The sequence below is a fragment of the Komagataella phaffii genome, chromosome 3 (genome assembly GCF_000027005.1).
Source record: "Komagataella phaffii GS115 chromosome 3, complete sequence".
Lineage (NCBI taxonomy): Eukaryota > Fungi > Ascomycota > Pichiomycetes > Pichiales > Pichiaceae > Komagataella > Komagataella phaffii.
In genome coordinates this window covers 1,940,188-1,965,265 of record NC_012965.1, presented here as the reverse complement: position 1 = coordinate 1,965,265, position 25,078 = coordinate 1,940,188, and the positions used below count along the sequence as shown (strand labels likewise).

General features: G+C 40.6%; 19 protein-coding genes across 19 annotated transcripts; 9 read left to right on the top strand and 10 right to left on the bottom strand.

Annotated features, from left to right (window-relative positions):
* Positions 1 to 126: 126 nt before the first annotated feature.
* On the bottom strand, positions 127 to 573 carry PAS_chr3_1023 (Hypothetical protein; the record flags this gene model as incomplete). Its single annotated transcript, XM_002493219.1, has 1 exon — positions 127 to 573. The coding sequence occupies one exon, from the start codon at positions 571 to 573 to the stop codon at positions 127 to 129; it is 447 nt and encodes a 148-aa protein (XP_002493264.1).
* Positions 574 to 908: 335 nt separating this feature from the next.
* PAS_chr3_1022 (Dual function protein) lies at positions 909 to 1,679 on the top strand (the record flags this gene model as incomplete). Its single annotated transcript, XM_002493218.1, has 1 exon — positions 909 to 1,679. The coding sequence occupies one exon, from the start codon at positions 909 to 911 to the stop codon at positions 1,677 to 1,679; it is 771 nt and encodes a 256-aa protein (XP_002493263.1).
* A 770-nt stretch (positions 1,680 to 2,449) lies between these two features.
* On the top strand, positions 2,450 to 4,222 carry PAS_chr3_1021 (D-lactate dehydrogenase, oxidizes D-lactate to pyruvate, transcription is heme-dependent; the record flags this gene model as incomplete). Its single annotated transcript, XM_002493217.1, has 1 exon — positions 2,450 to 4,222. The coding sequence occupies one exon, from the start codon at positions 2,450 to 2,452 to the stop codon at positions 4,220 to 4,222; it is 1,773 nt and encodes a 590-aa protein (XP_002493262.1).
* Positions 4,223 to 4,463: 241 nt separating this feature from the next.
* Positions 4,464 to 5,465, top strand: PAS_chr3_1020 (Hypothetical protein; the record flags this gene model as incomplete). The annotated part of the gene is made up of 1 exon (XM_002493216.1): positions 4,464 to 5,465. The coding sequence occupies one exon, from the start codon at positions 4,464 to 4,466 to the stop codon at positions 5,463 to 5,465; it is 1,002 nt and encodes a 333-aa protein (XP_002493261.1).
* Positions 5,466 to 5,489: 24 nt separating this feature from the next.
* On the bottom strand, positions 5,490 to 5,801 carry PAS_chr3_1246 (uncharacterized protein; the record flags this gene model as incomplete). Its single annotated transcript, XM_002493215.1, has 1 exon — positions 5,490 to 5,801. One exon carries the CDS (start codon positions 5,799 to 5,801, stop codon positions 5,490 to 5,492), a length of 312 nt encoding a protein of 103 aa, XP_002493260.1.
* Positions 5,802 to 5,894: 93 nt separating this feature from the next.
* On the bottom strand, positions 5,895 to 6,857 carry PAS_chr3_1019 (Hypothetical protein; the record flags this gene model as incomplete). The annotated part of the gene is made up of 1 exon (XM_002493214.1): positions 5,895 to 6,857. One exon carries the CDS (start codon positions 6,855 to 6,857, stop codon positions 5,895 to 5,897), a length of 963 nt encoding a protein of 320 aa, XP_002493259.1.
* A 150-nt stretch (positions 6,858 to 7,007) lies between these two features.
* PAS_chr3_1018 (Resident protein of the ER membrane that plays a central role in ER-associated protein degradation) lies at positions 7,008 to 9,050 on the top strand (the record flags this gene model as incomplete). Its single annotated transcript, XM_002493213.1, has 1 exon — positions 7,008 to 9,050. One exon carries the CDS (start codon positions 7,008 to 7,010, stop codon positions 9,048 to 9,050), a length of 2,043 nt encoding a protein of 680 aa, XP_002493258.1.
* A 14-nt stretch (positions 9,051 to 9,064) lies between these two features.
* On the bottom strand, positions 9,065 to 10,870 carry PAS_chr3_1017 (uncharacterized protein; the record flags this gene model as incomplete). The annotated part of the gene is made up of 1 exon (XM_002493212.1): positions 9,065 to 10,870. One exon carries the CDS (start codon positions 10,868 to 10,870, stop codon positions 9,065 to 9,067), a length of 1,806 nt encoding a protein of 601 aa, XP_002493257.1.
* Positions 10,871 to 11,053: 183 nt separating this feature from the next.
* PAS_chr3_1016 (Phosphoinositide binding protein) lies at positions 11,054 to 12,274 on the bottom strand (the record flags this gene model as incomplete). Its single annotated transcript, XM_002493211.1, has 1 exon — positions 11,054 to 12,274. The coding sequence occupies one exon, from the start codon at positions 12,272 to 12,274 to the stop codon at positions 11,054 to 11,056; it is 1,221 nt and encodes a 406-aa protein (XP_002493256.1).
* Positions 12,275 to 12,425: 151 nt separating this feature from the next.
* PAS_chr3_1015 (Protein required for growth of cells lacking the mitochondrial genome) lies at positions 12,426 to 12,788 on the bottom strand (the record flags this gene model as incomplete). The annotated part of the gene is made up of 2 exons (XM_002493210.1): positions 12,426 to 12,653; positions 12,711 to 12,788. 2 exons carry the CDS (start codon positions 12,786 to 12,788, stop codon positions 12,426 to 12,428), a joined length of 306 nt encoding a protein of 101 aa, XP_002493255.1.
* Positions 12,789 to 13,215: 427 nt separating this feature from the next.
* PAS_chr3_1014 (Essential subunit of Sec63 complex (Sec63p, Sec62p, Sec66p and Sec72p)) lies at positions 13,216 to 14,067 on the top strand (the record flags this gene model as incomplete). The annotated part of the gene is made up of 1 exon (XM_002493209.1): positions 13,216 to 14,067. One exon carries the CDS (start codon positions 13,216 to 13,218, stop codon positions 14,065 to 14,067), a length of 852 nt encoding a protein of 283 aa, XP_002493254.1.
* A 266-nt stretch (positions 14,068 to 14,333) lies between these two features.
* On the top strand, positions 14,334 to 15,542 carry PAS_chr3_1013 (uncharacterized protein; the record flags this gene model as incomplete). Its single annotated transcript, XM_002493208.1, has 1 exon — positions 14,334 to 15,542. The coding sequence occupies one exon, from the start codon at positions 14,334 to 14,336 to the stop codon at positions 15,540 to 15,542; it is 1,209 nt and encodes a 402-aa protein (XP_002493253.1).
* Positions 15,543 to 15,581: 39 nt separating this feature from the next.
* Positions 15,582 to 16,505, bottom strand: PAS_chr3_1012 (Ketopantoate hydroxymethyltransferase, required for pantothenic acid biosynthesis; the record flags this gene model as incomplete). Its single annotated transcript, XM_002493207.1, has 1 exon — positions 15,582 to 16,505. One exon carries the CDS (start codon positions 16,503 to 16,505, stop codon positions 15,582 to 15,584), a length of 924 nt encoding a protein of 307 aa, XP_002493252.1.
* A 389-nt stretch (positions 16,506 to 16,894) lies between these two features.
* On the top strand, positions 16,895 to 18,283 carry PAS_chr3_1011 (Cytosolic and mitochondrial glutathione oxidoreductase; the record flags this gene model as incomplete). The annotated part of the gene is made up of 1 exon (XM_002493206.1): positions 16,895 to 18,283. The coding sequence occupies one exon, from the start codon at positions 16,895 to 16,897 to the stop codon at positions 18,281 to 18,283; it is 1,389 nt and encodes a 462-aa protein (XP_002493251.1).
* Positions 18,284 to 18,334: 51 nt separating this feature from the next.
* PAS_chr3_1010 (uncharacterized protein) lies at positions 18,335 to 20,161 on the bottom strand (the record flags this gene model as incomplete). Its single annotated transcript, XM_002493205.1, has 3 exons — positions 18,335 to 19,586; positions 19,638 to 19,727; positions 20,100 to 20,161. The coding sequence occupies 3 exons, from the start codon at positions 20,159 to 20,161 to the stop codon at positions 18,335 to 18,337; spliced, it is 1,404 nt and encodes a 467-aa protein (XP_002493250.1).
* Positions 20,162 to 20,274: 113 nt separating this feature from the next.
* On the bottom strand, positions 20,275 to 21,624 carry PAS_chr3_1009 (Hypothetical protein; the record flags this gene model as incomplete). The annotated part of the gene is made up of 1 exon (XM_002493204.1): positions 20,275 to 21,624. The coding sequence occupies one exon, from the start codon at positions 21,622 to 21,624 to the stop codon at positions 20,275 to 20,277; it is 1,350 nt and encodes a 449-aa protein (XP_002493249.1).
* A 233-nt stretch (positions 21,625 to 21,857) lies between these two features.
* On the top strand, positions 21,858 to 22,718 carry PAS_chr3_1008 (Hypothetical protein; the record flags this gene model as incomplete). The annotated part of the gene is made up of 1 exon (XM_002493203.1): positions 21,858 to 22,718. The coding sequence occupies one exon, from the start codon at positions 21,858 to 21,860 to the stop codon at positions 22,716 to 22,718; it is 861 nt and encodes a 286-aa protein (XP_002493248.1).
* Positions 22,719 to 22,774: 56 nt separating this feature from the next.
* PAS_chr3_1007 (Geranylgeranyl diphosphate synthase, increases the intracellular pool of geranylgeranyl diphosphate) lies at positions 22,775 to 23,785 on the bottom strand (the record flags this gene model as incomplete). The annotated part of the gene is made up of 1 exon (XM_002493202.1): positions 22,775 to 23,785. The coding sequence occupies one exon, from the start codon at positions 23,783 to 23,785 to the stop codon at positions 22,775 to 22,777; it is 1,011 nt and encodes a 336-aa protein (XP_002493247.1).
* A 145-nt stretch (positions 23,786 to 23,930) lies between these two features.
* PAS_chr3_1006 (Essential, conserved, cytoplasmic ATPase) lies at positions 23,931 to 25,073 on the top strand (the record flags this gene model as incomplete). The annotated part of the gene is made up of 1 exon (XM_002493201.1): positions 23,931 to 25,073. One exon carries the CDS (start codon positions 23,931 to 23,933, stop codon positions 25,071 to 25,073), a length of 1,143 nt encoding a protein of 380 aa, XP_002493246.1.
* Positions 25,074 to 25,078: the final 5 nt, after the last annotated feature.

The window sequence follows — 25,078 nt, the reverse complement described above, 5'->3', positions numbered from 1 at the left end:
AAAGAAAATTTGAAACCGAAAAAATGAGGTCCTCTAATTTTAAATATTCTACGTACTGATTTTGTTGTTATTATTTGCCCAATGTATGATTGATTATTGTATTATCTAGAGTAAAAAAACACAGAACTAACTAAAGAGCTTTTTGATCTTACGGAAGAAACCATTTCCATTACGAGGTTTGGCGTCTTCAGAAGTTTCCTCTCTATCTTCTAATCCTCTTGACTGTGACGCCGTTAAGACGTTACCATAACCACCTCTACCAACAGCAACATGCTGTTGTTGCTCACTCATCTTCTTTGAGTGAACAGGAGCAATGCCCATTTCTTCGTCCAGGTGTGCCATTTCCCCTATATCCTTCTTGTTCTGCATGTTTCCGAATCCACCACGCCCAGTGCTGTAAATCGGAGACAGTTCATTCTCATTGGTAGAGATGCGAGACCTCTGGGGTTCGAGCTTTGGAGAAGGCAGGGACTCTCCTTTCCCCATGTTACCTGCACCTCCTCTACCGGTGGAGAAAAATATCTCCTGCGAATCTTGGCCTTCCTTAGGGGCCTGTGGTTTGGCTTCAGTCATTGTTAGTGTTTGTAAACAAAGTAAAGCGAAAGAAGGAAATAATAAACCTAGTGAATGACTGCCTGGCTAATAGATTACTGATAAGCGCGGTCGTGCGACGCCGTCTTGGCAGCTCGTGTACATTTTCGCGAAAGAGGGAGTCAGGCTTTTCAAAATTTTTTTTCTTTCATCTCTGCCGTGTCAACACAGATTCGTGTGTAGAACAGTTATTTTTCAAGTAGAATTCAAGCATCCTTACACCTTTAAGATTTACCCCTTGTGAGCTGGATAGAGATATCTTGCTTCGAAATTAAAAAAAAAAAAGTACCAAAAATCCCTGAATATTCACGCTAGTTATGTCTTGGGACGACGAAGATTTTGATATCCCTAGTAAAGTTCCCGCCCAGAGTTGGGAGGATGAAGTTGATGATGAACCATTATTAGAATCTTGGGATACAGTAGACACACCCAAAGCGCCCGTCAAGACCTCCACCAAGACTGTTTCAAAAAAGAAGGAGAATAAGGCTAACCCCACCCAGAAAAAGTTGGATATTGACCTTGTTGATGACAAAACACGTAGGGAACTGTTGAAGCAAGCGGAGTTGGACGCTGATTTGAACAATGCTGCAGATCTCTTTGACGGATTAGGTGTTGCTGATGAGCACCCCAGGGCAAGAGCAGCCCGTGCAGCCCTTGAGGCCAACGGTGGTGTTGGAAAAGCAGCTCTCACCAAAGATACTCCATTGAGGGAGCATCCGATATTTGAACTAGAGACCAAGCAGGACTATGTGAACCTCCGTAAGGCACTCTCCACACAACTAACATCTTACGCTAAAGATAGCATGTTGAATTATTCTTCATCTTTAGCAATTGATCTTATAAGAGATTTGAGTAACCCTCTATCGTTGGAGAACCTCAGAAAGGTCATATCCACTTTGAGCGTAATGGAGAAAGAGAAAATCAAGGTTGAGCGCCAGGCACGTTTGGCTAAAAGTGGTGGAACTTCCACAGGAGGTGCAGGAAAAAAGAAGGCCAAAAACGTGCGTGCTAATGTTGGAGGCTCGTTCAGAAAGGATGATATGGATACCACTAATTATGATGATCTTGGTGATGACGATTTCATGTAGAAAGATAACTGCTTATATAATTCAAACTCATTAATAGTTCACAGTTGCTCACTCATTTTGTTTTACTGTAGTCACATCAATGTTTGCAGTATACAGAATAGCCCTTTTTGAGTGATTGACGATCTGTACCTTTTATTACGTTGTTCCATTTGTCGCCAATAGAACATAACCACCCCTAGAGCTGAGCCTAAAATCTGGTGGATGTAGAGAGAAAAAAAGTGCCAGCAGGAGGATGTTGCGTTATACTATCTTTACAGACACAACGCCGAACCAACACAGCTGATATCTGAATCTACCTCTCAGCAAAGTGGTATTCAAGTGAGTTACTATCAACAAAACAGAGGAATTCCTTCTTCAGAATTGAACAAACCTTAAATGCTAGTCAAAATGCTAAACCACACAAACATCTATGCAATGATATGCACAGAATATAAAAACGGTTGATTTAGTCCGCGGTCTTTTCGTTTTCATGGCTTTCAGCTGTCGCTATAGAGTGGTAATCTTCTCAGAAAAAGCCACCGAGACATCATTGAAAAGAACTTTTCATGGACGGAGAAGTCTGAGAAGGATACTTCAAAGATGTCGCCAAAGTATGGTAGGAATTACTAGAATAAGCACCATTGCAAACTAGTCTCTGTATGTCACGTTCCCACATCGTCTGCAGAAAGAGAAGAGAGGTTTCAAAAGCAACTCGCGCACGGCTATGTATATATATATACAGACCGAGCTTTCTGATGTATTTTGCCGTTTCATATTAACCGCTGCAAAATATGTTGAAATTTGGAAGAATTTGTAGGTCTTTTGCCCAATATTCCAAAGTTAGCAACAGTGTATCGAAAACAAAGCCAGAAATTCCTAAACTGAAATCATTAAATGACAATGCCTCCCGTAACGACAAGGCACTTACGACTTTTCAAGGCCCATCAGCCAGCGGATCTGGCAATAATACCATCAAATTGGGGTTAGCCCTGACTCTTGGTGTTGTTATAGGATCATTATCTTCGGCTTATTCAATCAGTGAAAAGCCTCCACCTTTTCTTTTCCCTAAAAGTAGTACCACTCCATTGAAAGGTATAATTGCTCCACAATACGCTAATGAGAAAACTATAGAACAGTGTCGCACTAAACTTGAGCAAGTACTTGGAAAAGAGAACGTTGTTACTACAGAAGAGACGATCAAGAGTCACAATGACACTTACTGGAACAGTCATCATCCCGAGAGTACCCAATTTCCCAAATATGTAGTTTATGGTACGTCAACGGAGCAAGTGTCCGAAATAATGAAGATATGTCACGAATACTCTGTCCCAATAGTACCATTTACAGGAGGAACATCTTTGGAAGGACATTTCATATCCACAAGATCAGGAATTTCTTTAGATCTCTCTCGTATGGACAAAGTCTTGGAGCTGCATAAAGAAGACCTTGATGTTGTAGTGCAGCCAGGTGTCGGATGGGAGACATTGGCTGACTATTTAGATGATTATGGACTTTTGTTTGGACCAGATCCAGGACCGTCGGCCTGTATTGGTGGAATGGTGGGTACTTCGTGCTCTGGAACTAATGCCTCCAGATACGGAACGATGAAAGAAAACGTTCTGAATTTGACCGTTGTCCTCGCAGATGGAACAATCATAAAGACCAAACAGAGGCCCACTAAGTCGTCTGCAGGTTATAATTTAACAGGATTATTCATTGGTAGTGAAGGAACACTTGGAGTCGTCACTGAGGCAACTTTAAGACTGCACGTGAAACCACCTTTTCAAACAGTGGCAGTGGTAGCTTTTCCTGGAATTAGGAATGCTGCCAGCACTGTAGCTGATATTGTTGGACGAGGTCTTCAAGTGGATGCAATGGAATTAGTTGATGACAACATGATGAGGTACATAAACGCCAGTGGTGAGACTACACAGAAGTACAACGAAGTTCCAACCTTATTTTTCAAGCTTGGAGGTCCTACGAAAAATGCTGTAGATGACTTAAAAAAGACAGTGAAAGATATCGCAGACCACTACGGCGCAGTTAAAATGCACTATGCCTCAGAGGAGGACGAGAAATTGGAATTATGGAACGCTAGAAAGGTAGCTTTGTGGTCGACAATCAACTATGGTCGAGAGAGCATTTCCCCAGATATCCAGGTTTGGACCACCGATGTAGCGGTTCCTATTTCCAGGTTGCCCGATGTTCTACTTGAAACTAAGAAAGATATAGACTCTTCCGGCCTTCCATCCTCAATGGTTGGCCATGCTGGGGATGGAAACTTCCATGTATTTTTGCTTTACAAGAAGGATCAACACGAAAGAGCTGCTCGGATAGTTGATAGAATGGTCCAAAGAGCTATAGCTATGGGTGGAACATGTACAGGTGAACATGGAGTAGGGTACGGGAAAAGGGGTTTCCTTTTAGAGGAAGATGGCCACGACACAGTAGATTTAATGCGCAAGATCAAGTTTGCTATTGATCCTAAGCGTATACTCAATCCTGATAAGATATTCTCGATTGATCCCAACGATGATCCTTTAAATCCTTTAGTACATAGCTAGTTAGATCTTCAAAGTATTAGAATGCCGACCAACTAACTCACTTGGGCGCAAGATCTAACTTGAACCGCCGCGCAAAATTTTTTGGCTCTCCCTACCCGCTTGTCGGCTGCAGACCCCCAAAAGGGAAGATTTATGTGAGATCTGGGGTAAATTAGTATTTCGCCTTGGCCAGTGTTGGATACTATAAAATCTTCCAACAAAGATGATAGATCTTTTGATTTAGGGGTCTATAGAGCTTGATATGACTACAGAATCAGAGCTACCGCCTGTCCGCTACCAACCTTTCTCCAGTAAGTACCCTGCTTCGTCAAACTCAAATACAATGAAAGATCATGATAAGACTCTTGTTCTCCATGGATCCCAGATGAACATTACAGGGAAAAAAATAGAGATTGATGGAATGGTTCTTAATGACACTTCACATTTTATTACTAATGGCCAGCTTAAAGGCGTTTTCCCTAACGTGCGCACTCTCCGATGCGACTTGATTTTCGAAGTCCAGCAAATGGACAACTTGATCATGCCCAATTTGACATCTTTGGAAATTGAAGTGGCACCCAAGCTTAAGAGTTTACCGTCCAACTGTGGAACGTTGCGTAATTTGAGGCTTAGTGCCGTGGGACTAGAAACATTGGTAGGCTTCCACAGCGAGTCCCTTGTCAGATTGGAGGTAAAAGGATGTCCGCAGCTAGAGGATATTGATGGATTTTTTCCCTCACTGGAGGAATTGAGCATATCCCATTCTGATTTCCTTTCTTATATCCCTCTAAAGTGTTCTTCAAACTTGAAAACGTTTTGCATCAAAGGGTGTCGAAGTATCACTACACTACAAGGCCACTATCCAGAACTAGAATACTTAGATCTGGAAGAGTCCAAAGTATTAGAGCCCAATATTCAAGCACCCAAGTTGCAACAATTCAATCTTAACTGGAACACTACCAAGATTTCTACCAAATATTACAGATTGTTTCAACATGTGAAGGTATTTCAATTTCCCAAGAACGGCAAACTGAACTCATCCATAATATCTGCTATCCTAGAAATGGGTTACCTGACAGAGTTGGAAACTGTGGACACAGGTTCATCAAAGATGGGACACGATAGAGAGCAGCTGGAGCTTTTTCAGATCAATATGCTGAATGACAAGTCCGATCGAAAAGGGAATCGAGATGTTCACCATTCCAGAACTGACAGCAATAAAGATACAGAACTTCGTGAGTTTGTACGTGACATGTTTATTTAGTTGATACCATTAATTTATTCGTAATTAGAAATCTAAAATTAGACTTCCTGATATTTGACTCAGGTGATTGACATCCAGTATCCCACCATTTGAATCGGTATTTTCTATGGGTTGATCTTCGACATTTTCTAGTTTGATGTTGTATTTGGAACGAACTTGCCCATTTCGATCTCTCCTCACTTCATCCGCCCTAATGACCGCTTCTTTTGTGAAAATCTTAAGATACTCAATGGAGAGTTCCAAAGTCTTGGAAGATATTCTTGTATCTGGTTCTTCAAACGCTACGGTATGAAACAACCTTGCAAGCGTAGTCTTTGATAGGCCGTCATTCCCCATGATTGTGATGAGAAAGAAAGCAGGCAAGCTAAAATACTTGCCTAGATACTTTCGCGTAGCGTGTTCAGAAGTAGAATTGCATGCACTTCCAATTCACACTTCTGGTATATTCATGCACGAGAAGCCAAAGCTAAGCTGACCCGATATTTGAACGTGAATGGGTATGCTAAACTCTTGCAATTGGGTTTCTATAGGTATGATAACGTGATTGAGTGATACCTCAGGAGGAGTAGTTGAAACTTGAACTCTTAGATTCCCTTGATCTTCATTTAAAGATTGAGTCTTTACTTCTGCAGTTGAGTCTTTCGTCTGTCCCACAAGCTTTTCCGTTGTTGCACCCAATTTAAACTTCGTGTTTGGAAAATGGTATTCGGTACCGGGAGAATATGTGATTTTGACATCCATTAGCTCTTTGGAATTATTGATGAAATGTAGAAGAAACTTATCTTGAGATCTATCCAGATATACCTCTGGCACGTAGTCTTGAGCGGTTGAATTGAATTTAGCAGTAGAAGAGACATCGGCTCTATGTACTATCAACCAGCTTTTGCAAACTCTGCAGTAGACGTCATTCTTACTTCGAACTCGAGCGAGAATAGGCAGTTTGTTTGTTCCCCAAGAGGGATCACCATCTTCATTTTGTTTTGGAAGAGATCCTTTACCTTCATAAAAAGCTTTCAGTTGGTAGTAGGGCGTGTTTTTGTTCAAATTGCGAATGATTCTACTCAATGGTTGTGGTTGGTGTATCGTACCAGTGTCAAAGCTATAACCGCATTGACAATTGAACATGAAAGACTTTCCATCCTTTTCAGTAGAACTAGTGATCTTGAGAGCCCCATTACATTTAGGACAGTTGAAACAATGCTTAGGGCAATTGTTGCCCGTCGTTATCTGCGAACATCTCGAGCAGAATTTAACCTTGATAACAGGCTGAGTACATCTCCAACATTTGATACGTTGACATTTGGTGCAAAAGTAGAGCTGAGCCAAGTCGTACCAATTATTATAATCTTCAAGCCACTCTCCTTCTCTGCAACAACTATACTTAATTGGCATCAACTCGAGACGATGTGCTCTCCTTCTGAAAAACTAGGTCAGAAAGGAGAGAAGCCCATCGCGCAAGGGCAGAGTTAGATGCTAAGTACAGAAACATTTATCGCTGTTCAAACAACTATCAATTCCTGACCTACTATCGTCGCTCGGCACATGTTCATCTACCTTCTATGTTGTTTCTTGGCCTGCACGATAGCAGATCAGTCATATCAGTCACAGTACTCTACTTTAGTTAAAGAACTAGCAAACGCGGAAGAGATATCTCCTGATGATGTGTTCTCTCTATATTCGAACTCGCAGCAACAACTAGTGCTGGAATCAGCATTGGGTCGTTTTTTGAGTACTGGCCTCATCAATGAAGTGAAAAATAACTGCACAGCCGTCAATGAGTTAAGGAAGCTCTGTGATAATGATCACATCGAAGCATTAGAGTTACTTGCAGATTGTGGGATATACTATAACTATTCAGTCTATATTCCATTGGCTGACTCTGTGAAATATTTGGAACGACTTTCACAATTGAGGGTCAATTCTGAAGATCACTTCAAGTTGGGATTTTTGTACAGTATTGGGGATCTGAATCAAACTTCAGCCGATCAGGGTAGGGCTTTATTACATTATCAACACTCAGCCGATTTAGGAAACGTTAAAGCTATGATGGCATTAGGAACACGCTACTGGCATGGAATTGATGTCCTCAAAGATGAAAATTTGGCAAACTTTTACCATGTGGCTGCACTCTCTAAGATATACCCTCAACATGAAGAAATGGTTAATCCAGTAATGCCTTTTCCATTGGAGAATTTTAACATCCGAATTCCAGATTTTCATGGAGGTCTCTATTATGAGGCTTCTGAGACCCCTTCTTCAATGGTCAGGTCCTTAGATGATATTCATCTGTATGAAAATTATGAGTATACACCAGCGGATAGCGATCTGATTCAGATATATTCTTTAATGATGTCAGATTTTCTGGGAGACTACATTCATCCAAGGAATTATACTTCGGCTTTTGAGTTGGCACAGATTTGTGTCCGAAGAGCAGATTATCTTTTGGGCGAATCACCGACGGAGCTCAACTCAGTCGATGTTTGGTATTATACTCGTTGCCATGCTCTGCTAGGGAAGTTGTATTTGGCAGGAAGGGGTACTCCACAAAATATGGAAGCTGCTGAAAAGCATCTTATTAAGGCAACTCTTCCAGATATCAAGCTCCCAGCCACTTCCAAAGCTTATGGTGTTTTTGTTCCATTAGAACCTTCTCAAGACTTAAAGTATCTTAACGAAACAAAGCCAGTTCCTCCATTTAAGATTCCTAGAGCCAGTTTGAGCCAGTTCACAGTTGATTTTCAATATGGAACAATTGACTTCCCCAGCCGGGAAAATCTGGCAAACGCAACTATAGTAAATGTCTTGAATCGCAATTATGCCTATCTCACTAAACCAAGTGATGAATATATAGTGCGATTAGGTGCGGCAAAGGCTTGTATGCCTTTGATAGAACCTTTAGCGTCCAATGGTATGAAATTAGCACTGCAACATTTCCTTTTAGGAAACTACAGGGCGGCACTTGTTTTGTATCTTATGTCAGCAGAACTTGGCTTAGAAACAGCACAGACGTCTTCTGCTTTTATGCTGTATCAGAAAAATGCAGATATCCATCCAATACTAACCCCACTAGCTTTAAAAAACTACCAAAGAGCCTTTTTGCAGGGAAACATCGATGCTGGTTTATACTTAGCTGATGCTTTATATGAAACCAAAATCCAGGGCAAAGATGCTTATTTGAGTGCCTACAAAGAAGTGGCCGAGACAAATGGCGCACAGGGAGCATATAACCTTGCAAATTTATATGAAATGGGAAAAGATGTACCACAAGATTTTCATTTGGCGAAAAGATATTATGATTTGGCTCTTCGAAGGAAAGATCATTTCCTTCCAATTCAATTAGCATTAATACGGCTCAAGTTGAAGATGTGGTACAACACTTACTTTGGCTCATTTAACTCTAAAGATGAGGCATCCAGAGTTACGTATCCCCCAAGATTTACACAAATTGGAAACAACGCTGATATGTTTACCAAAATGACCTTTTTGGAGTCAGCATTAACCATGTCTTTTATTATAGGACTAGCGACTGCTGTTATTTATAAACTGTTTATGACTACAGCACGATCACAAAACCAAGCACAGTAACAAGCAGTTTCCAGTTACTTCTTCTTCAATAAATTGTTAATTGATGTCGAACTTGTGTGCCCTGATGAAGGTTTGGTGTGGCCAGTGAAGTTTTTACTCCTAAAAAAACTGTTTCCTGACAATGTCTTTAACAACTTGGGTCTAGATGAAAGAGTGGTATTTGAGCTAGATGACGTTGTAGTGACTCCGAATTCTTTCAATCGGTTGTTTATCTCGTTAAGCTCCTCGGGGCCCAACCCTCCTGTATATAATGGAGCAAGATCCGGTGTTGCACTATCGGAACCAACTGCCCGAATATAATTCGGGGGATTACTGTCGATAGTCTGGTCCTGGAATCTCGGAGAGGAAGTACAAGAATCCAGCTCTAAAGGGTATATTTCTAACTCTGAATCAACGATATCTGTCATCCCTGGAGAACCCAGAGGAGTCAAACTACGCGAGAGTATTGGCGAGCGTGATGCGGGGGCAGTTCCTTCCAGCTTGGGATCGTATACGTGGCTGTCATATACTGGAGGAGGCTGGTCATTTGGAGGCCTGACATGTTTTCTAAACTCTGCATCTCCAAACAATTTGATCTCTTCCCTTGGTTTGATTCTAAATCGTCCCAACTTATCCACTTGAATAGAGCGCCCTGTAACATCATTACTGGTTGATATGTATACTGTAACTGGAACAGATGCTCGTACTTCAGATGTGACCCCATCCAAAATTAGTTCAATGCATATTTTCAGTTTATGTTTCACGGTTAACAGATTATCTCTAACTTCGACACTTTGAGTTATTTCTTTTAAGTTTGAAGGTATATCAAAAGTTCTCAAAATATCCCAGCGATCCTGCCCCAGATCATCAGTAGAAACAGCTATATTCTTGCGGAAAACAACTGACGAATCTCCAAATATTTGAGCATGAGAGTTCTGAAGCCAAAAATACTGTTCGAGAGATATCCTTATCTTTCCGAGCTTTAACTCTTTCGTGAAAGGTATGATTAAGATCTGGACAGTAGCCTGCCCAGCGATGGGAATACCTTTTGATGGTAAAGTAATTTGGTATTGTAGTTTGTCAGCCCAATTATCCTCCAGAACACATTCTTGAGAGAGGGCTAGTGATGATTGAAGTTGAGTTCGAAAAATTCTCAAATACTTATAAGTTGAAATCTCTTTGCCTTTAGCCACATTCAATACTCCATGAAGTTTGTATAAAATAGATCCAGATCTCAAGCCCTCTACAGTGTCTGGAACATTTGCAGGGAGAGACACTTGAAATGGTAGAGCATAATTCCCTTGACTTAGCTTAAACAAACATCCTTGTACCGAACTATCGAACGGAGTTGTGTTTGGAGGGCAAGAAGGGAAGTTTATATGCTGTCCTTTTTTAAAATTTATTTTAGTGTTGTTCCTGCCTCCAATAAAATCATTAGATGGTAAATGTGGGTCATTCAACAAATCGTTGAGAAAATCTGTTGGATGAGCATATCTGAATTTTGGTTTCTGGCCGTAGTCGCCACTCGTAATAGATCCATCACTTGTTGTTAGTAAATTTGCCCAGTCTACCTCTAAGACAGTGCCATTTTCCTTTACCGCAGTCGTAGCTACCAATCTGTTATTGTCATGAAGTTGTTTTAAAAAGTCAAGCTTGAAAGTACCCAGAAGCTTAAGACTTATCGATTTGACAATTATATCTTCTGACAACGAAAAGACCAGCGACCCTGATAAAGGTGTGGGCTGGTTATCATTCTCTAGGCTACTGACTAGCAAAGTATCCTTGTAAGGAGACTGGATGCGAATATCAAACAATGCCACAGTTGGGTGACTCTTAAACATGAATGAATGTGAACTTTGATTGGTGTAATAAAAACATAAGAAGATTAAATAAGCTCTTGACCAAAAGAAGCTTTCGAACAATAAGAGGAAGACAACTCTAAGCAGGGCAAAAATCTACGTGAGATCTGCATTATGCTCTAATGATTACATAATATAGTACAGATAAGTTAACCTATAGGCTCGCTATGTAAGAGAGTGCTTCTTCAGTAGTACGCACTCGCCTGGTTTCAAATGATATACATAAAGGTTGGTTCCAGAGAAGACGACCACATTGTTGGAAGAGTCGATAGTAGCTATAGTTGTGGGACTTGGTGAGGGTAATTTTATGTGGGCAAAGTCCCTTTGGGGTTCGATTAGTGATGTAAAGTTTTGTTGAACGTTGGTAGGCAATCTCGAGGAGACTTGCTGAAGGTACTCTTTCAAATGGTACTTTCCTTTCTGTGAGAATATATTAGTAACTGATGTAGACTCCTCAGTAGAGAGCTCACCTTGTTGTGGTATCAGACGCTCTTCCCTGTCAGCTTCAGAGCCATCTTCCTCTGTCGATGACGAGTCAAGTTTAAAGAAATGAATGGTTCCAGTATTTGAACAGCAGCTGAGGTACCTATTATCGTGACTAAATGAGAGATGCTGTATCCTAACTTGATATGATCCTCTTCTGAATTCGTAAAGCTTGTCGAATGGAGCCGAGGTGCTAAAAACTCGTATTAGCGTCCCCTTATGAGAAGTCGTTGCTAGCAAACTCCCATCTTTCGATAAACAAATTTGCTGTAGCTGGGCTTTATGGGCTTCAATAATGGTAATAAACTCACAGTTTAACGCATCATACAATACCACGCCACCAGAGCCTCCCGTGGAAACGGTTTCTCCAAGTTGATGTCGTTCGTTGGAACTACTAGAATCTGATGAAGGATATGCAAGAATTGAAGAGTCATCAGCACTTAAGGAGGCAATTGCCAGTCTATTGGGGACCGTTTCGATAGTCTTTAGTTGTTTCATACAACTTATGTCATAAATAAACAATTGATCATACAAGACGACCACCAGTCGTTTTCTGTTCAACTTGACCGCAAGAATTGCAGTGGAAAAGCTTAATTCACAAATAATAGTATTCCTCTTAGTATTAACAATCTTCAGTTTTCTTGTGGAAGTGCTAGGCTTGTCTCCAGTGCCAACTACTGCAACTAGACTTGTTGAAAAGAGCATTTCCATAATGCTGGCACCACCATCATCGTTCTTAGAAAAACACTCCCCAAAAGGATCACAATTGTACACTTTGTAGCAATCTGGAAATCCAACAGCAATACAACTATTGTTCTGATTGAAAGTGGCTGTTACCATCGATATATATGTGGGATAAGAGTGATAAGCGGAAGAGGACATTTGTAGGATATCTGCACACATAGGTATCGCGCAAGCTGGGTGTAAGGATGAGTAGAGGTGTTGGGGCCTGATCGGTGGTGATCAGGAGGGGAAAGGAAGTGAACGGAACATCAGCGGAAGCCGCCTCCTGGACCACTATATTACAAGTTACGGACAGAGGACTATACGAATTTCATTTGTAGCGTTGCTCCAAAAGTCTCAATCGGAACTTTTGCATTGGCGTCAGCAATTCGTGCTCCTCAGATCTGATGACAGAACCAATGGACATAAAGAGTCCAAAGGTACCTGCAGATCCTGCAATATATTGACCAATGGTTCTCATGGCACCATTAGGACCAGGACCTTGGGTAATGACAGCAAAGCCACCAAAGAGAACACCCGTGACTACCCCGACACAGGTCTATAAGTTGTTAGATGAAAAACAATCGTTTGGCTCAAAAAAGAGAAAAAAACTTACGCCCATCATAAGTCCCATTTTAAATTTTTGAAAGTTGGTCTGTTCTTGACCATACTGAATCTGCTGCACTGGGGGCATATTGGGTTGTGTTCTTAATGTGAATAAAAGGTTCAAGTGTGTGAAAAAAAATGGAAGTCCTAAGTTGATGATGTTAAGGATTTCAAAAAAATGGGCGTGTGCGACCCAATAACAGATAATATAGTAGACTTCGTGGAGAAAGGCGACTTTATAGAGGAATCATTGAAGAATGGGGCTTACTAGAAAGAGCTATTGTGGATTGCCTCCGACTGTAGTCTTCTCCCTTTGTATTGAACGATCTAAGCCTTCTTGTGTGGCTCACAAGTGTTTCTGTCAACTTCGGCACTAGAGTTCACCCCGTCCTCATCGCATAGGCGCGAGTCATCCATCTCGGTTGGTCGTGTGCTAACGGAGAACTATCTCTTTTGAACACCTAAAGCTTCGTAAACGTGTATCGTATTAGTTTTCAATTCAGCAATAGCATACTATGGAGCAGGTTCCAGTCGCAAAATTTTTGAGGACCCATCCTCTGCTCAAACAAAGAACGGGGATAAACTCTGCTAGTGGAAGCAAAGTTGACTTTTTCAGGTATAAGAGATGCATCAGAGCATTATTGAGCGACAGTTATGCTAAGAAGGTCTCTAAGAGTAAAGGAACTCTGCCAGAGATCAAGGACGACTCCCAAGCACAGGCTATTTTTATACAATTGATCAAGGCTGGGATGATTCTTCCCGTAGATAAACTCTCCACACAACAAGCTCGTGCGGAGAATTTGAAACCTGTTAAAGGTACTCCATTTGTCAAAGTTACTCAAAAGGCAGTTTTACAGGGCGATAAATACTTTATTTGGAACTTTCAACCAAGCAATCCTCTTTTGGCTCTGTACTCAGTTTTAGGAGTTATAGCAGTTTTTGCCGTCATTTTGTTCCCATTGTGGCCCGCTTTTATGAGGAAGGGAGTATGGTATCTTAGTACTGGGTTATTGGGTTTGATTGGATTGTTCTTTTTGTTAGCAATTGTGAGGTTGATAATATTTTGCATTACCGTTCTCATCTTGCCAAATGCACTATGGATCTTCCCCAACCTGTTTGAGGATGTTGGATTTTTTGAAAGTTTCCAACCTCTGTATGGTTTTTCTGTTCCTAAGGAAAAGTCGAAGAAAAAAAGTAAGTCAAAAGGTAATGGGATCAAGACAAACGGTGACAAAATATCTGAAACGACTGCCGGTGAAACTAAATCTGAGTCAACTTCAACTGAAGGAAATTCTGGTTCCAAAAGGAATGAGACCGTTGCTAAGAAAGTGCCTAGGGCCACCATAGAAGAAGTTTATGATGAATAAGAGAGAATATAGAAACTGATCAGGAGAGGTACAAATGAAAAAAAGGGGAAAAAAAATCGCAATCTTATTTGCTTCATGACGGCCACAGAGTGCTATGTAGTAGGCATCTGTAGACTAACCACTTAGATGCGTCCGTTTTATTGTGCCTGATTTACATTACTTAATAGGTGTTAAGTAGTTTTAAGTTCCCTCATTAATTGAGACGTCGCGCATAACGATCTATATCTTGGAGTATTCTTTTACATCTCTCTCTATCTTGAGGCCTGATGATTCCCCTAAAAGCCAAAATAGGTTTAGCTATCGTAGCTACCTACTCAACTTTCACCATATATATCTCACTGCGAACGAAGTACGAGATTTATAAGCGTGAAATAGGTATCAAAGATCTTCAGAACAAGTACTCATCGCTCACGGTGGGAGGACGATTCGAAAATCCATTTTCTGAGTACCGAGGTCAGACGCTATTTGAGTTTGCATTTTGTAGAATATTGGAATTGTTTGAAGGTCGAACTAGAGGTGGGCTTCCCAACAGTGAACCTGAACTTCGAAAACTCATCCCGCTAGTGAGACCTGATATGGATCTGTTGAGGAACAACTCCAATGGTCATGAAAATGAAAGTGGAATCAATCTAAAAGATCAGCTCACCTTCACATGGCTGGGTCAAAGTTGCTCATACGTGCAAATGGGTAAGGTCGGATTTCTAACGGATCCTCTGTTTGAAAATTTTTTAGTCAATAAGACGCTTGGTCCAAAAAGAATCACTCCATCACCGGTAACTTTTGAGGAGTTGCCCCGTACTGATTATGTTTTGGTTTCACACAACCATCCTGATCATCTTGAAGAATCATCGATTCCTAAAATCGGGAATAACTCGACCTGGATAGTGCCACTAGGTCTCCGAAAGTATCTGGCGAAAAAGGGAATTCACAGAGTAGTAGAAATGGATTGGTGGGAAACATATCAAGTTGATAACGCCCTGACTGTAGTGTGCCTTCCTGCCATGCATTGGTCTGGAAGAAAGATACTTGACACTAATCACTCTTTGTGGTGTTCGTTTTTAGTTCTGCATTCAAATAACCCAGTATTTTATCACGCGGGTGACACTGGTTACACGTCAGAACTTTTCAAAGTAATCCAAGCTAAATATGGCCCTGTTAAACTTTGCATGTTACCAATAGGGCAGTACTGTCCCACCTGGCATCAGAAGCCAAGGCATATTGATCCTAACGAAGCTTACCAGATAATGCAAGACCTGAAGGCAAGTAAAATGTTTGGCGTTCACTGGGGAACGTTTGTTTTGTCCAGTGAACCCTTTTTAGAACCAAAAGAGAAACTCCATGCTTTGGCCCAGAAACTGGATAGAGACAATGATATAATGACTCCGGTGTGTGGCAAAACATATATTTTGGATATGTCAGCTTCTGAAAATAAGAACGAAGCAAGAGACTATCAAGACAGTACTATACTTGGCTGATTTACATGTATTCTAATTTATACAGATAGAAATAGAAAATTATTTTTCTGATCTTATTCTTTCAATCAGATCTTTGACTTCTTCCTGAGCCATGCTATAAGTATGTGTCCCTTCCTCTGGGTATATGTCGGAATTAAGTTCTCGGCAGTACTCATTGATACCGTCAATTCCTTCTTGGTAGAAGTTTTTATATTGTCTAACGAATTTGGCAGGTTTATTGTTGAGCATTCCTAATACGTCTCCTTGGACAAGAACTTGCCCCGATGTATACTTCCCTGCACCAATTCCTATAGTAGGTAGATTCAGTTCCTCAGTTATGATTTTAGCAACTTCAGATGGAATAGCCTCCAACACTAATAATGAAACGCCCAAACTCTGTAGATATTTAGCTTGTCTAAAAATCTCTATAGCGTCTGTTGCAGTCTTACCCTGCACTCTGTAACCTCCTAGGGCGTTGAACTTTTGTGGTTGTAGTCCAACGTGACCAGTCACTGGTATTCCTATATCTATAAGCTTCTTCACTTGATCTGTTATTTCATAAGAGCCCTCCAGCTTTATGCTTTGGACTTTTCCCAGCTTCATCAACTTTATGGCATTTCTTCCGCATTCTTCTGCAGATGTTTCAAAAGTTCCAAAGGGCAGATCTGCAATTATAAATTTTCTGTCAATGGCTCGACAAGCAGCTTTGCAACAGTAATAGAACTCTTCAAAAGACATTTCCAAAGTCGACTGGTAGCCCAAATTGATCATGGAAAGAGAATCTCCTATGATTACGGCATCTGCCTCGCTCTCATTAGCGTATTTTCCACTTATATAATCGTGAGCTGTGATGACACTTATAGGCTTACGATCCTGATACTTTGAGTATAATGTTCTCAAAGTGGACTGCCTGGAAACCTTGGCCTTAGGATATATGGGCACTTGAGAGTAATTTCGTATAGCTCGCTTAAATAATAGTAGCATAGTTAATTTTCAAGCAGTTGAGAGAAAAAAATGCGAGAGATGCACCGTTATTTACCCGAATATAGTTTGTTCGCGGACATCTCTCATGCTAATCTTGCTCCAAAGATCAAAGTCCCGAGAACTCGGCTCAGATTTTCCCATGTGCTTTCGGTAAGATGGTTTACTGCCAACTTTAAGTTTGCCCACTATCGATTATTGGAATAAAGTTTTTGAGATTATTCTGATTCGAATCGACAGGGAAAGGAATACGTTGACTCACTCAGTACCTTAAACTCTGTAAGCGCCGTAGACATACTAGCAAGTACACTACTAGACCTAGCCACAGCACGAACCAAGAGGCGAGCCTCTCAGCTCTGTTCAAACTTTATACCCCCCAATAAGACTACAAGATGCCCTCAATTGCCCAGCATTACAAGTACCTCGTCATTGGAGGTGGATCAGGAGGTGTCGCTTCAGCTAGAAGAGCTGCCAAACATGGTGCAAAGACCCTTTTGATTGAAGGAAAGGCACTCGGAGGAACATGCGTCAATGTCGGATGTGTCCCCAAGAAGGTCATGTGGTATGCCTCTGATCTGGCTGGAAAGCTCTCAATCGCCAAGGACTATGGATTTAATGTGGCAGGCGATTTTTCCTTTAACTGGACCACACTGAAGGAGAAAAGGGATGCTTACGTTAAAAGACTAAATGGAATATACGAGAGAAACTTAGAGAAGGAAGGTGTGGATTATGTATACGGTTGGGCGAAGTTCAACCCCGATGGAAAAGTGGAAGTTACTTTACATGATGGTAAAAAAGCGGTTTACTCTGCTGACCATATCTTAATTGCTACAGGAGGTCAGACCGCCTTACCAAGCGAGGAGCAAATTACTGGGGTCAAGCTCGGTATTGATTCTGATGGGTTTTTTAAATTAGAGAAGCAGCCCAAAAGAGTGGCCATAGTAGGAGCAGGATATATTGGAATTGAATTTGCTGGTGTTTTCAATGGTTTGGGTTCTGAAACCCATTTGATCATTAGAGGAGACACTGTGCTAAGAAAGTTTGACGATATCATCCAAGAAACTGTAACTTCTTACTATGAGAAGTCTGGAATCAATGTTCATAAACAGAGTCAGGTTACAAAGGTTACCAAAAATGAAGATGGGTCCTTAGATTTACTTTTGACTACTGGAAAGACAGTTCAAGTAGATGAATTAATCTGGACTATTGGGAGAAAGTCATTCTTGGGACTAGGATTAGACAATATCGGAGTCAAGCTGAATGATAAAAATCAGATCATTGTTGACGAATACCAAAGAACAAATGTTCCTAATGTCTACTCTCTTGGAGATGTGGTTGGAAATGTTGAGCTCACCCCTGTCGCAATCGCTGCTGGTAGAAAACTATCTAACAGATTATTTGGTGGAGATCAATTCAAAGACCAGAAAATGGATTACAACAATGTTCCCTCCGTTGTATTTTCTCATCCTGAATCTGGATCCATCGGATTGACAGAGAAGCAGGCTATAGAGCGATTTGGCAAAAACCAGATTAAGGTCTACCAATCCAAATTTGTGTCCATGTTCTATGCCATGTCCGAACACAAATCTCCCATTGCCTATAAGCTTATTGTTCAAGGGGACAATGAGAAAGTGGTTGGACTCCACATCGTTGGAGACTCATCTGCAGAGATCTTGCAAGGTTTTGGAGTGGCCATCAAAATGGGAGCAACGAAGGCTGATTTTGACAACTGTGTAGCTATCCATCCAACCAGTGCTGAAGAATTAGTGACAATGGTTTAGTAAATGTTTAGTTTAGGTAATTGATCAGTTCAACTTATTGAATCCTAAGCACTAGTTCTTAACAAAAGAGGGAAAGCATCTTCTTGACCACGAATCAACTTTCCACTTTATTAGTCCACGATCTGAACCAACTGCTAAATATGACCTCCCAGTTCTAAAGTCTTGAAACCATTCTAATCCTGCTAATTCAATTCCACAATATTGATGGGTTGGTGGTAATTGCGTCTCAAGTTGTAGCTCTGAACTGTTACCAAACAGTCTACCGTCATCAGAGTAGTTTGATGACTCAAAGTTGATCATATCATCAAACTTTTGAACAATGGGCTCATTGTAAAGATATTCATTGTCCTGATAGTCCATAGTGGCATTACGAATAGAGTTTGGTAACATTATCACTAAGTGGTTAGTAAAATCACGGGTATCCACCATATGTATTCGCCCAGAGTGTTCTGTTATGAACAGCAAATCATCTGTTCCCTTAGCAAACTTGCAACATCGAAATGCTCCAGATTGTGTACTTTCTCGTGTTGAATATACTTTGTGTACTGGTTTGTTGAGGTTTCTCACATCATAGACCAAAGCAACCCCATCCTGAAAACAGGCTGTAAAGTATATACCCGAAGGATGGAAGGAGGATGATATCCCACAGTCATAACCATTATCACATTGTAATGTCTGAGCTTGGTTCGTAGATTCTTCAGGATGTAGCAGGAAGACCTTGCTCGAATCACTACAGACAACCAGTGTCTTTGCATCCGGGGACTCAGTTGAGTGATTCAATGGGACCTCCAAGTTGACAATATAGTCTTTTGTTATTTCTCTGTTTCCATAGCTCAAAGCGTACAGATGTCTATCATTATTGCAAAGAATTGATTGATACTGATTGTTTGATTTTTTAGTAATCGATACCGAGTTGTTTATCAACGAGCCAACATCCATCGTCAACACACTATCATTTGCACATAATCCAAATTGGCCCTTCCAATTGTTCATTGTTTGGTTTTTTAAAAATCTAGTACTCATGCCAGTTCGGGGGGAATCATTAAGTGTGCCATTACGATTTTGTTTGGCGACATTGAGTCCACCAGCAACAATGATACCATCTTGCTCCTTAAACGAGCGAGGAGAAAATTCAAACTGGCATGCCTTCTCGGAGCTATTGTTCTTCATTGGATTCTTGCTCTGCATCTTCCTCTTGCTGTGATCGTCCATATTCAAGGACATGATGCTCTCATTGCTAGAGTATAGCATCATGTTCGGATTCAATGAGTTACGACATATTAGATCCCTAAGTTGCCAATGTCTAAAAAGATGTTAGTAGATAAGTGACACAATAAACTCCTAAACTACTCACATGACCGTAATTTTGACATTGTAAAATTTTGATTTGGGAAATAAAAAGGATGGATTCTTATGGACCCGGTCAGCTGGATATCTTCTTTGCCTGATAATGTTAGTAATATTCGGGTGCAGAAACAAATTTCAGCTTCTAACTCACTTTAAGTCGGTATCTTTGGTCATTGTCCCACCAGTTTTGTTTGGATGAAGAGCAACAATGACCTCCTTTGATGATAAGGGATTAGGCGATCGTGGGGTAATCTAGTCAGGTGCAACGTCGCGTGATTAGCTGCTTTGTTATATTTTGGTTTTTTTTCACAATTATCAGATTACATAATTCGTACTATATCATTATTGACCCTAGAAGTATATAGCCCGTAGAATGGGAAGAAGAACTTGGGAAATGTCATCTAGAAACCTTTTCAAACAATTTAATTGTGTAATGCATATAGGAGGTTTTCAAATGAAACCATCCAACGCATTAATTGCCCGCTCCAATCGATGTGCTCCTATCGATTGCTTCTCTGGATCAATTACCATACCAACACTTAATCTGCTGAGCGAATCTACAGCCTTTTCCAGTAACAGCCGTTGTTTGTGATCAAGCCCAATACCTTCAAACTCATTGCCGATAATAATACCATCAGTTGAGCTTAGAAACTTAGCCAATGTCTGCATAGAGAATGGTCTCTTTTTGTCAGATGACGAAGATACTGACTTTCGATGTTTTCGTCTTGGCTTTTTTGTCTCTGCTTACGCTTAGTAGAATGAGCGACCTGTTGAACGATAGTCGTTTCCTCGTGCCCTTTATCGGCATCTTCGATATCTGTGTAATCTTCATCATTTTCATCTTCGTACAGCTCTTCCTTAGGAGTTGTGGGTTCTTCTTGTGAGGATTGATCTGAAGAAACTGGTTTCTTCGATAGATCTACAGAAGAAGTGCCGGAGTTTGCAGTGTGAAATGAAAACATTTCTGCTGCTGAAAAACTCGAGTTGTTATTATCTGCAATAAGCGGCTTGATAGGAGCAAATCCTAGGTTATCGTTTTGAAAATCTTGTAATTCTTTCATAATCTTATCCAAGTCCTCGGTTTTACGTTTGAGCGGAGACGAAGGTGTTGTAGAGGAGGTTTTAGACGAAGTGGAATGCGTTGAAAACCGTTTTGATGTTTGGTCATCTATATTCAATGAACTTCTCTTACCCAATAAATCGAGTCTCTGGTTTTCTGTTAGATGGATGCGGACATAATCTGGAGACAAACTTTCAGACTTAGGTCGCTTATGAGAACGAGGAGGAATGGTAGGGTCAATATTCAATACTGAGACCCTTTCAGGTGACAAGTTTTCTTCCTTTGTAATGGTTGTCAAAATACCCAGTCCGGAAACTTTTGAAGATTCAGCTGACTCTAGTGAGGCCAAAGATTCTTTCTTCGGGCAATGAGACTTTATAGTTTCATTGGAGTGGTCAGTTGAAGCTGCTACTTGATTTTTGGCAGCATCGGAAACATTTTCTGGTTCCAATTTGGAGACTGTTGCTGTTGTTTTCTCTTCACTAGCACCCTGGCTTGTGGAATCGACAATATACTGGATTTGGTCCACTTCATTGACCACTCCCGAATATTGGGATATAAATGATAATCTGTTATTGGCAGTAGGCTGATCGCTAGTGTTGCTAGACTCTGAATGTCTATACTTGGAGGGAGAAGAAGGAATTGGAGGAGGCGAAAAAACTACAGCTTTGTCTGGCATCTTGCCAAGAGGGGATGAAGAATCGGACTCATGGCGTATTTCACTCAAATTGTATTCAAAACGACTCTTTTTGAGAGGTGTTAATTGATCATCTGCCTTAGGTTCTTGGGTGCTGCTTTGATCGCTTATCCTTTGACTTGGCCTGGATCTTATAGGACTTTCCAGCTGGGCTTGACTTTTCCTAGTTTCATAATGTGACGAGGAGAAGGAATGATCTTCTGAATGACAGTCACTTCCACTATCGTGGTTACTCATATTCAAAGAGACGAAGAGAAAGAAAAGAAGTAAATGAACTAGTTGGGGTATTCGACTATGATATAATGTTTACTTTTGTCTACATGAGGCAATTTCTGATTATGGATAAATGCATGTGCCATCTGACATCGCGTTTGCAGCTAGTTGATTGAGAAATTTCTAGAAGTCGCGACATCAAGCGTATATATATGAAGCCAAACGCGGTGAGCAAATGGTAGCTCTGGCTCCTACAAATGCCTATCGAAACTCTAAGATATGACCATACAATGCATGGGACCAGGAGTTCTGATCTAATGAACGCTCGTAAACGGAAAAGTGCTTTTCAAGATGAGCATTGTATGAAGAAGCGTGTGATTGACATCTTCAGCTCACTTAATATTGACGATAAGGCCCCCAGCAGTTTTGAAGGACAAGCGAACCGTAGACCGAACGGAAGTCCGGAATTTCTGTATGATAGGAGCAGCAACGTATATGACAATGGAGAAAAGGTTGTTATTAGAGACATTGATCAGTTTCTCAGGGACAATCCCGATGAATCTATTTCACAATATCAAAAGATCAAGCCAGACCAAAAGGTAGAGGCCGGCAAACTATACATTCCAAAGGTCGAACTGAATGAAATTTTCAATGAAGCCTCCCAGAAATGTAACCAAAAATTTCTAGACGCCAAAAAAAGAGAAATCGAAGAAAAAATATATGCTCAAAGATTGAGACGAAACCTTTATTCACAGGACCCAGATGGAATGGTCGACGAGGAACCGATTGAAATCAGCAAGGAAGAGCTCTATTATGAATTGTACCTTGCCAGATTTTGGTCTCTTTTAAAATACAAACACAGATATAACGTCATACTCGATCATTATAAGGCTTGGTGTAAGCGTGAGAAGATGAGAAACGATGCCATAAGAAACAATAGGCAACATAAATACAAAGACGATCATATTCATGATATCAATGAAGATGATATGTTTGATGAGTCTGACGTTATAAGGCCTACTGGAATCGTTTTAGAGGAAGACGATGAAGTTCCTCTGCAGAGACCTCAGCAAGAAATAGAGTGTGGAGATCAAATGGAAATAGATATGGAATTATGATTCCAGCTGTAAGTTTAGCCTGGTGCTACTATCCTCTGTGTATTATAATTGTATTATCATTTTGCTTCTGGTATCGTAGTTTCTTCTGTTTGGAGAAGGTATTGAGGTTTATCATCATCACCTCCTATTCGAGTAAGCTTAATCAGAAATTCATTCAAGTGTGAAGTGTCGATATGGTTGAACTCTGCTGAAATTTTACCCAGCATCTTCTCCCCTTCCTTAGCTAGTGCACTAAGCTTCTCTTTGGCATACTGGAAACTGCCAGTTTGTTCCATATAAGTAAGTGCAAACCTTTTCAATTTCTCATCATTTGTCCTGAGTTTTAATATGCTTAATAGCCCTGTATCGTCACTGTTTTGAATAGAATGAATAATTGGAAACGAGAACTTACCCTCTGTGATGTCTTCGCAGAAGCCTTTATTTTGATTATACTGGTCACTCTTAAGGTTCAAATAATCATCCCGTATTTGGTATACTATACCTAAAAGATTAGCAAAATGGACTAAAGAAGAAGCCTTTCTTTCCACTCCATCGTTTGGGTTCTGAACAAGCTCCATCAAACGGACGGTAAGCCTAAAGAGACCTCCGGTTTTGTTCATCACCATGTCCAAATACTGCTCTTCACTAGGACAAACAAAATTGTCTCGCCAATAAAGATCCAAGCCCTGTCCTCGGTGCAGATTCATCATTTCTTCTATCAGAACGTCATTCACCCTTGCATGGTTGCCCAAAGTACCAGCCTTTTGGATGGCAACAAAATACATGTAGTTTGCAGTGTTTATCGTCTGAGGAATCCCAAAAACATTATGCGTAGCTGGTATCCCTCTTCTTAAAGTAGCACTGTCCTCTACATCATCCACCATCAGCGAAGAGTTATGGAGTATATCAATGACCTGCTCAATACTCTCCACAGATTGATGATCCACTTCTAAAAATTCGTTGAATAGATCAATTAGAATTCTACGAAAATGCTTTCCAGGGACCTTCTTGATGTACTTGTAGGGTTCTGTAATTAACTTCTCCATTTCGTCACTCCATTTAGGATCGTGGGACCACTGTTTAGACATTAGATGAGGTGATCACAAGACCGATGAGATCAATAAATTCGCATTTGTAATAGCGAGGCTCGAAAATTAGACTCTATAGAGAAACAGAAGCAAGAAAAAAAATACTCAGTAGCTTGCAAACTTAGCATCAAATCAAATCATCATCATGGTTTGCACAATACTATGTATTGGAATGGCTGGTTCGGGAAAGACCACTTTTATGCAAAGACTGAATTCTCATTTGCATTCTAAGAATAGCCCTCCTTACGTGATCAACCTAGATCCAGCAGTTCTTAAGGTTCCTTTCGGTGCCAATATTGATATCAGAGACAGTGTCAACTATAAAAAGGTAATGCACGAATACAACCTAGGTCCGAACGGGGCTATTGTCACATCACTGAACTTATTTTCCACAAAAATTGATCAAGTTATAAAGTTGGTTGAGAAACGGTCTGACAAATTTCAACATTGTATCGTAGACACTCCAGGACAGATTGAATGCTTTGTGTGGTCAGCCTCAGGTGCCATCATAACCGAAGCTTTTGCCTCTACTTTTCCCACAGTGATTGCATATATCATTGATACTCCAAGAAACACATCTCCAACTACGTTCATGTCTAACATGCTATATGCCTGTAGTATTCTTTACAAGACTAAATTACCCATGATAATCGTCTTCAACAAGACGGATGTCAAAAAGAGTGACTTTGCAGAAGAATGGATGACTGACTTTGAGGCTTTTCAGGAAGCCTTAGCTTCCGATCAAGAGTTGAACGATGAATCTCAAGGGTCGGGATATATGAGCAGCTTGGTTAATAGCATGTCCCTCATGCTGGAAGAATTCTATTCGACGTTGGATGTTGCCAGTGTGTCATCATATACTGGTACCGGATTTGACGACTTTTTGGAAACTATTGACAAAAAGGTTGATGAATACAATGAATTTTACAAGACTGAACGAGATAATATATTGAAAGAAAAGGAGAAGCAAGATGCTTTAAAGAAGGAAAAGAGTCTGAATCATTTGATGAAGGACCTAGGTTTGAGCAAAGACAAGAAAAACAGTAATAAAGAAGAAGTCGAGGTTGTTTCGGACCTTGAAGATGAACTAGAAGTTGGAGAGGATGACGAGGCCGAAGGGTTGCAAGAACCAGATAGAGAGTACACATTTGCGGAAGACAGAAATGGTGATTTCCTGGATGAAGATATTCAAAAAAGATACCAAGATGCTTTGGATGCTACGTCAAAGACCTCATCTAGTGCAACTGCGGAGAACATTGCGAAGTATATTAGAGGAAGTCAAGGATAAACACT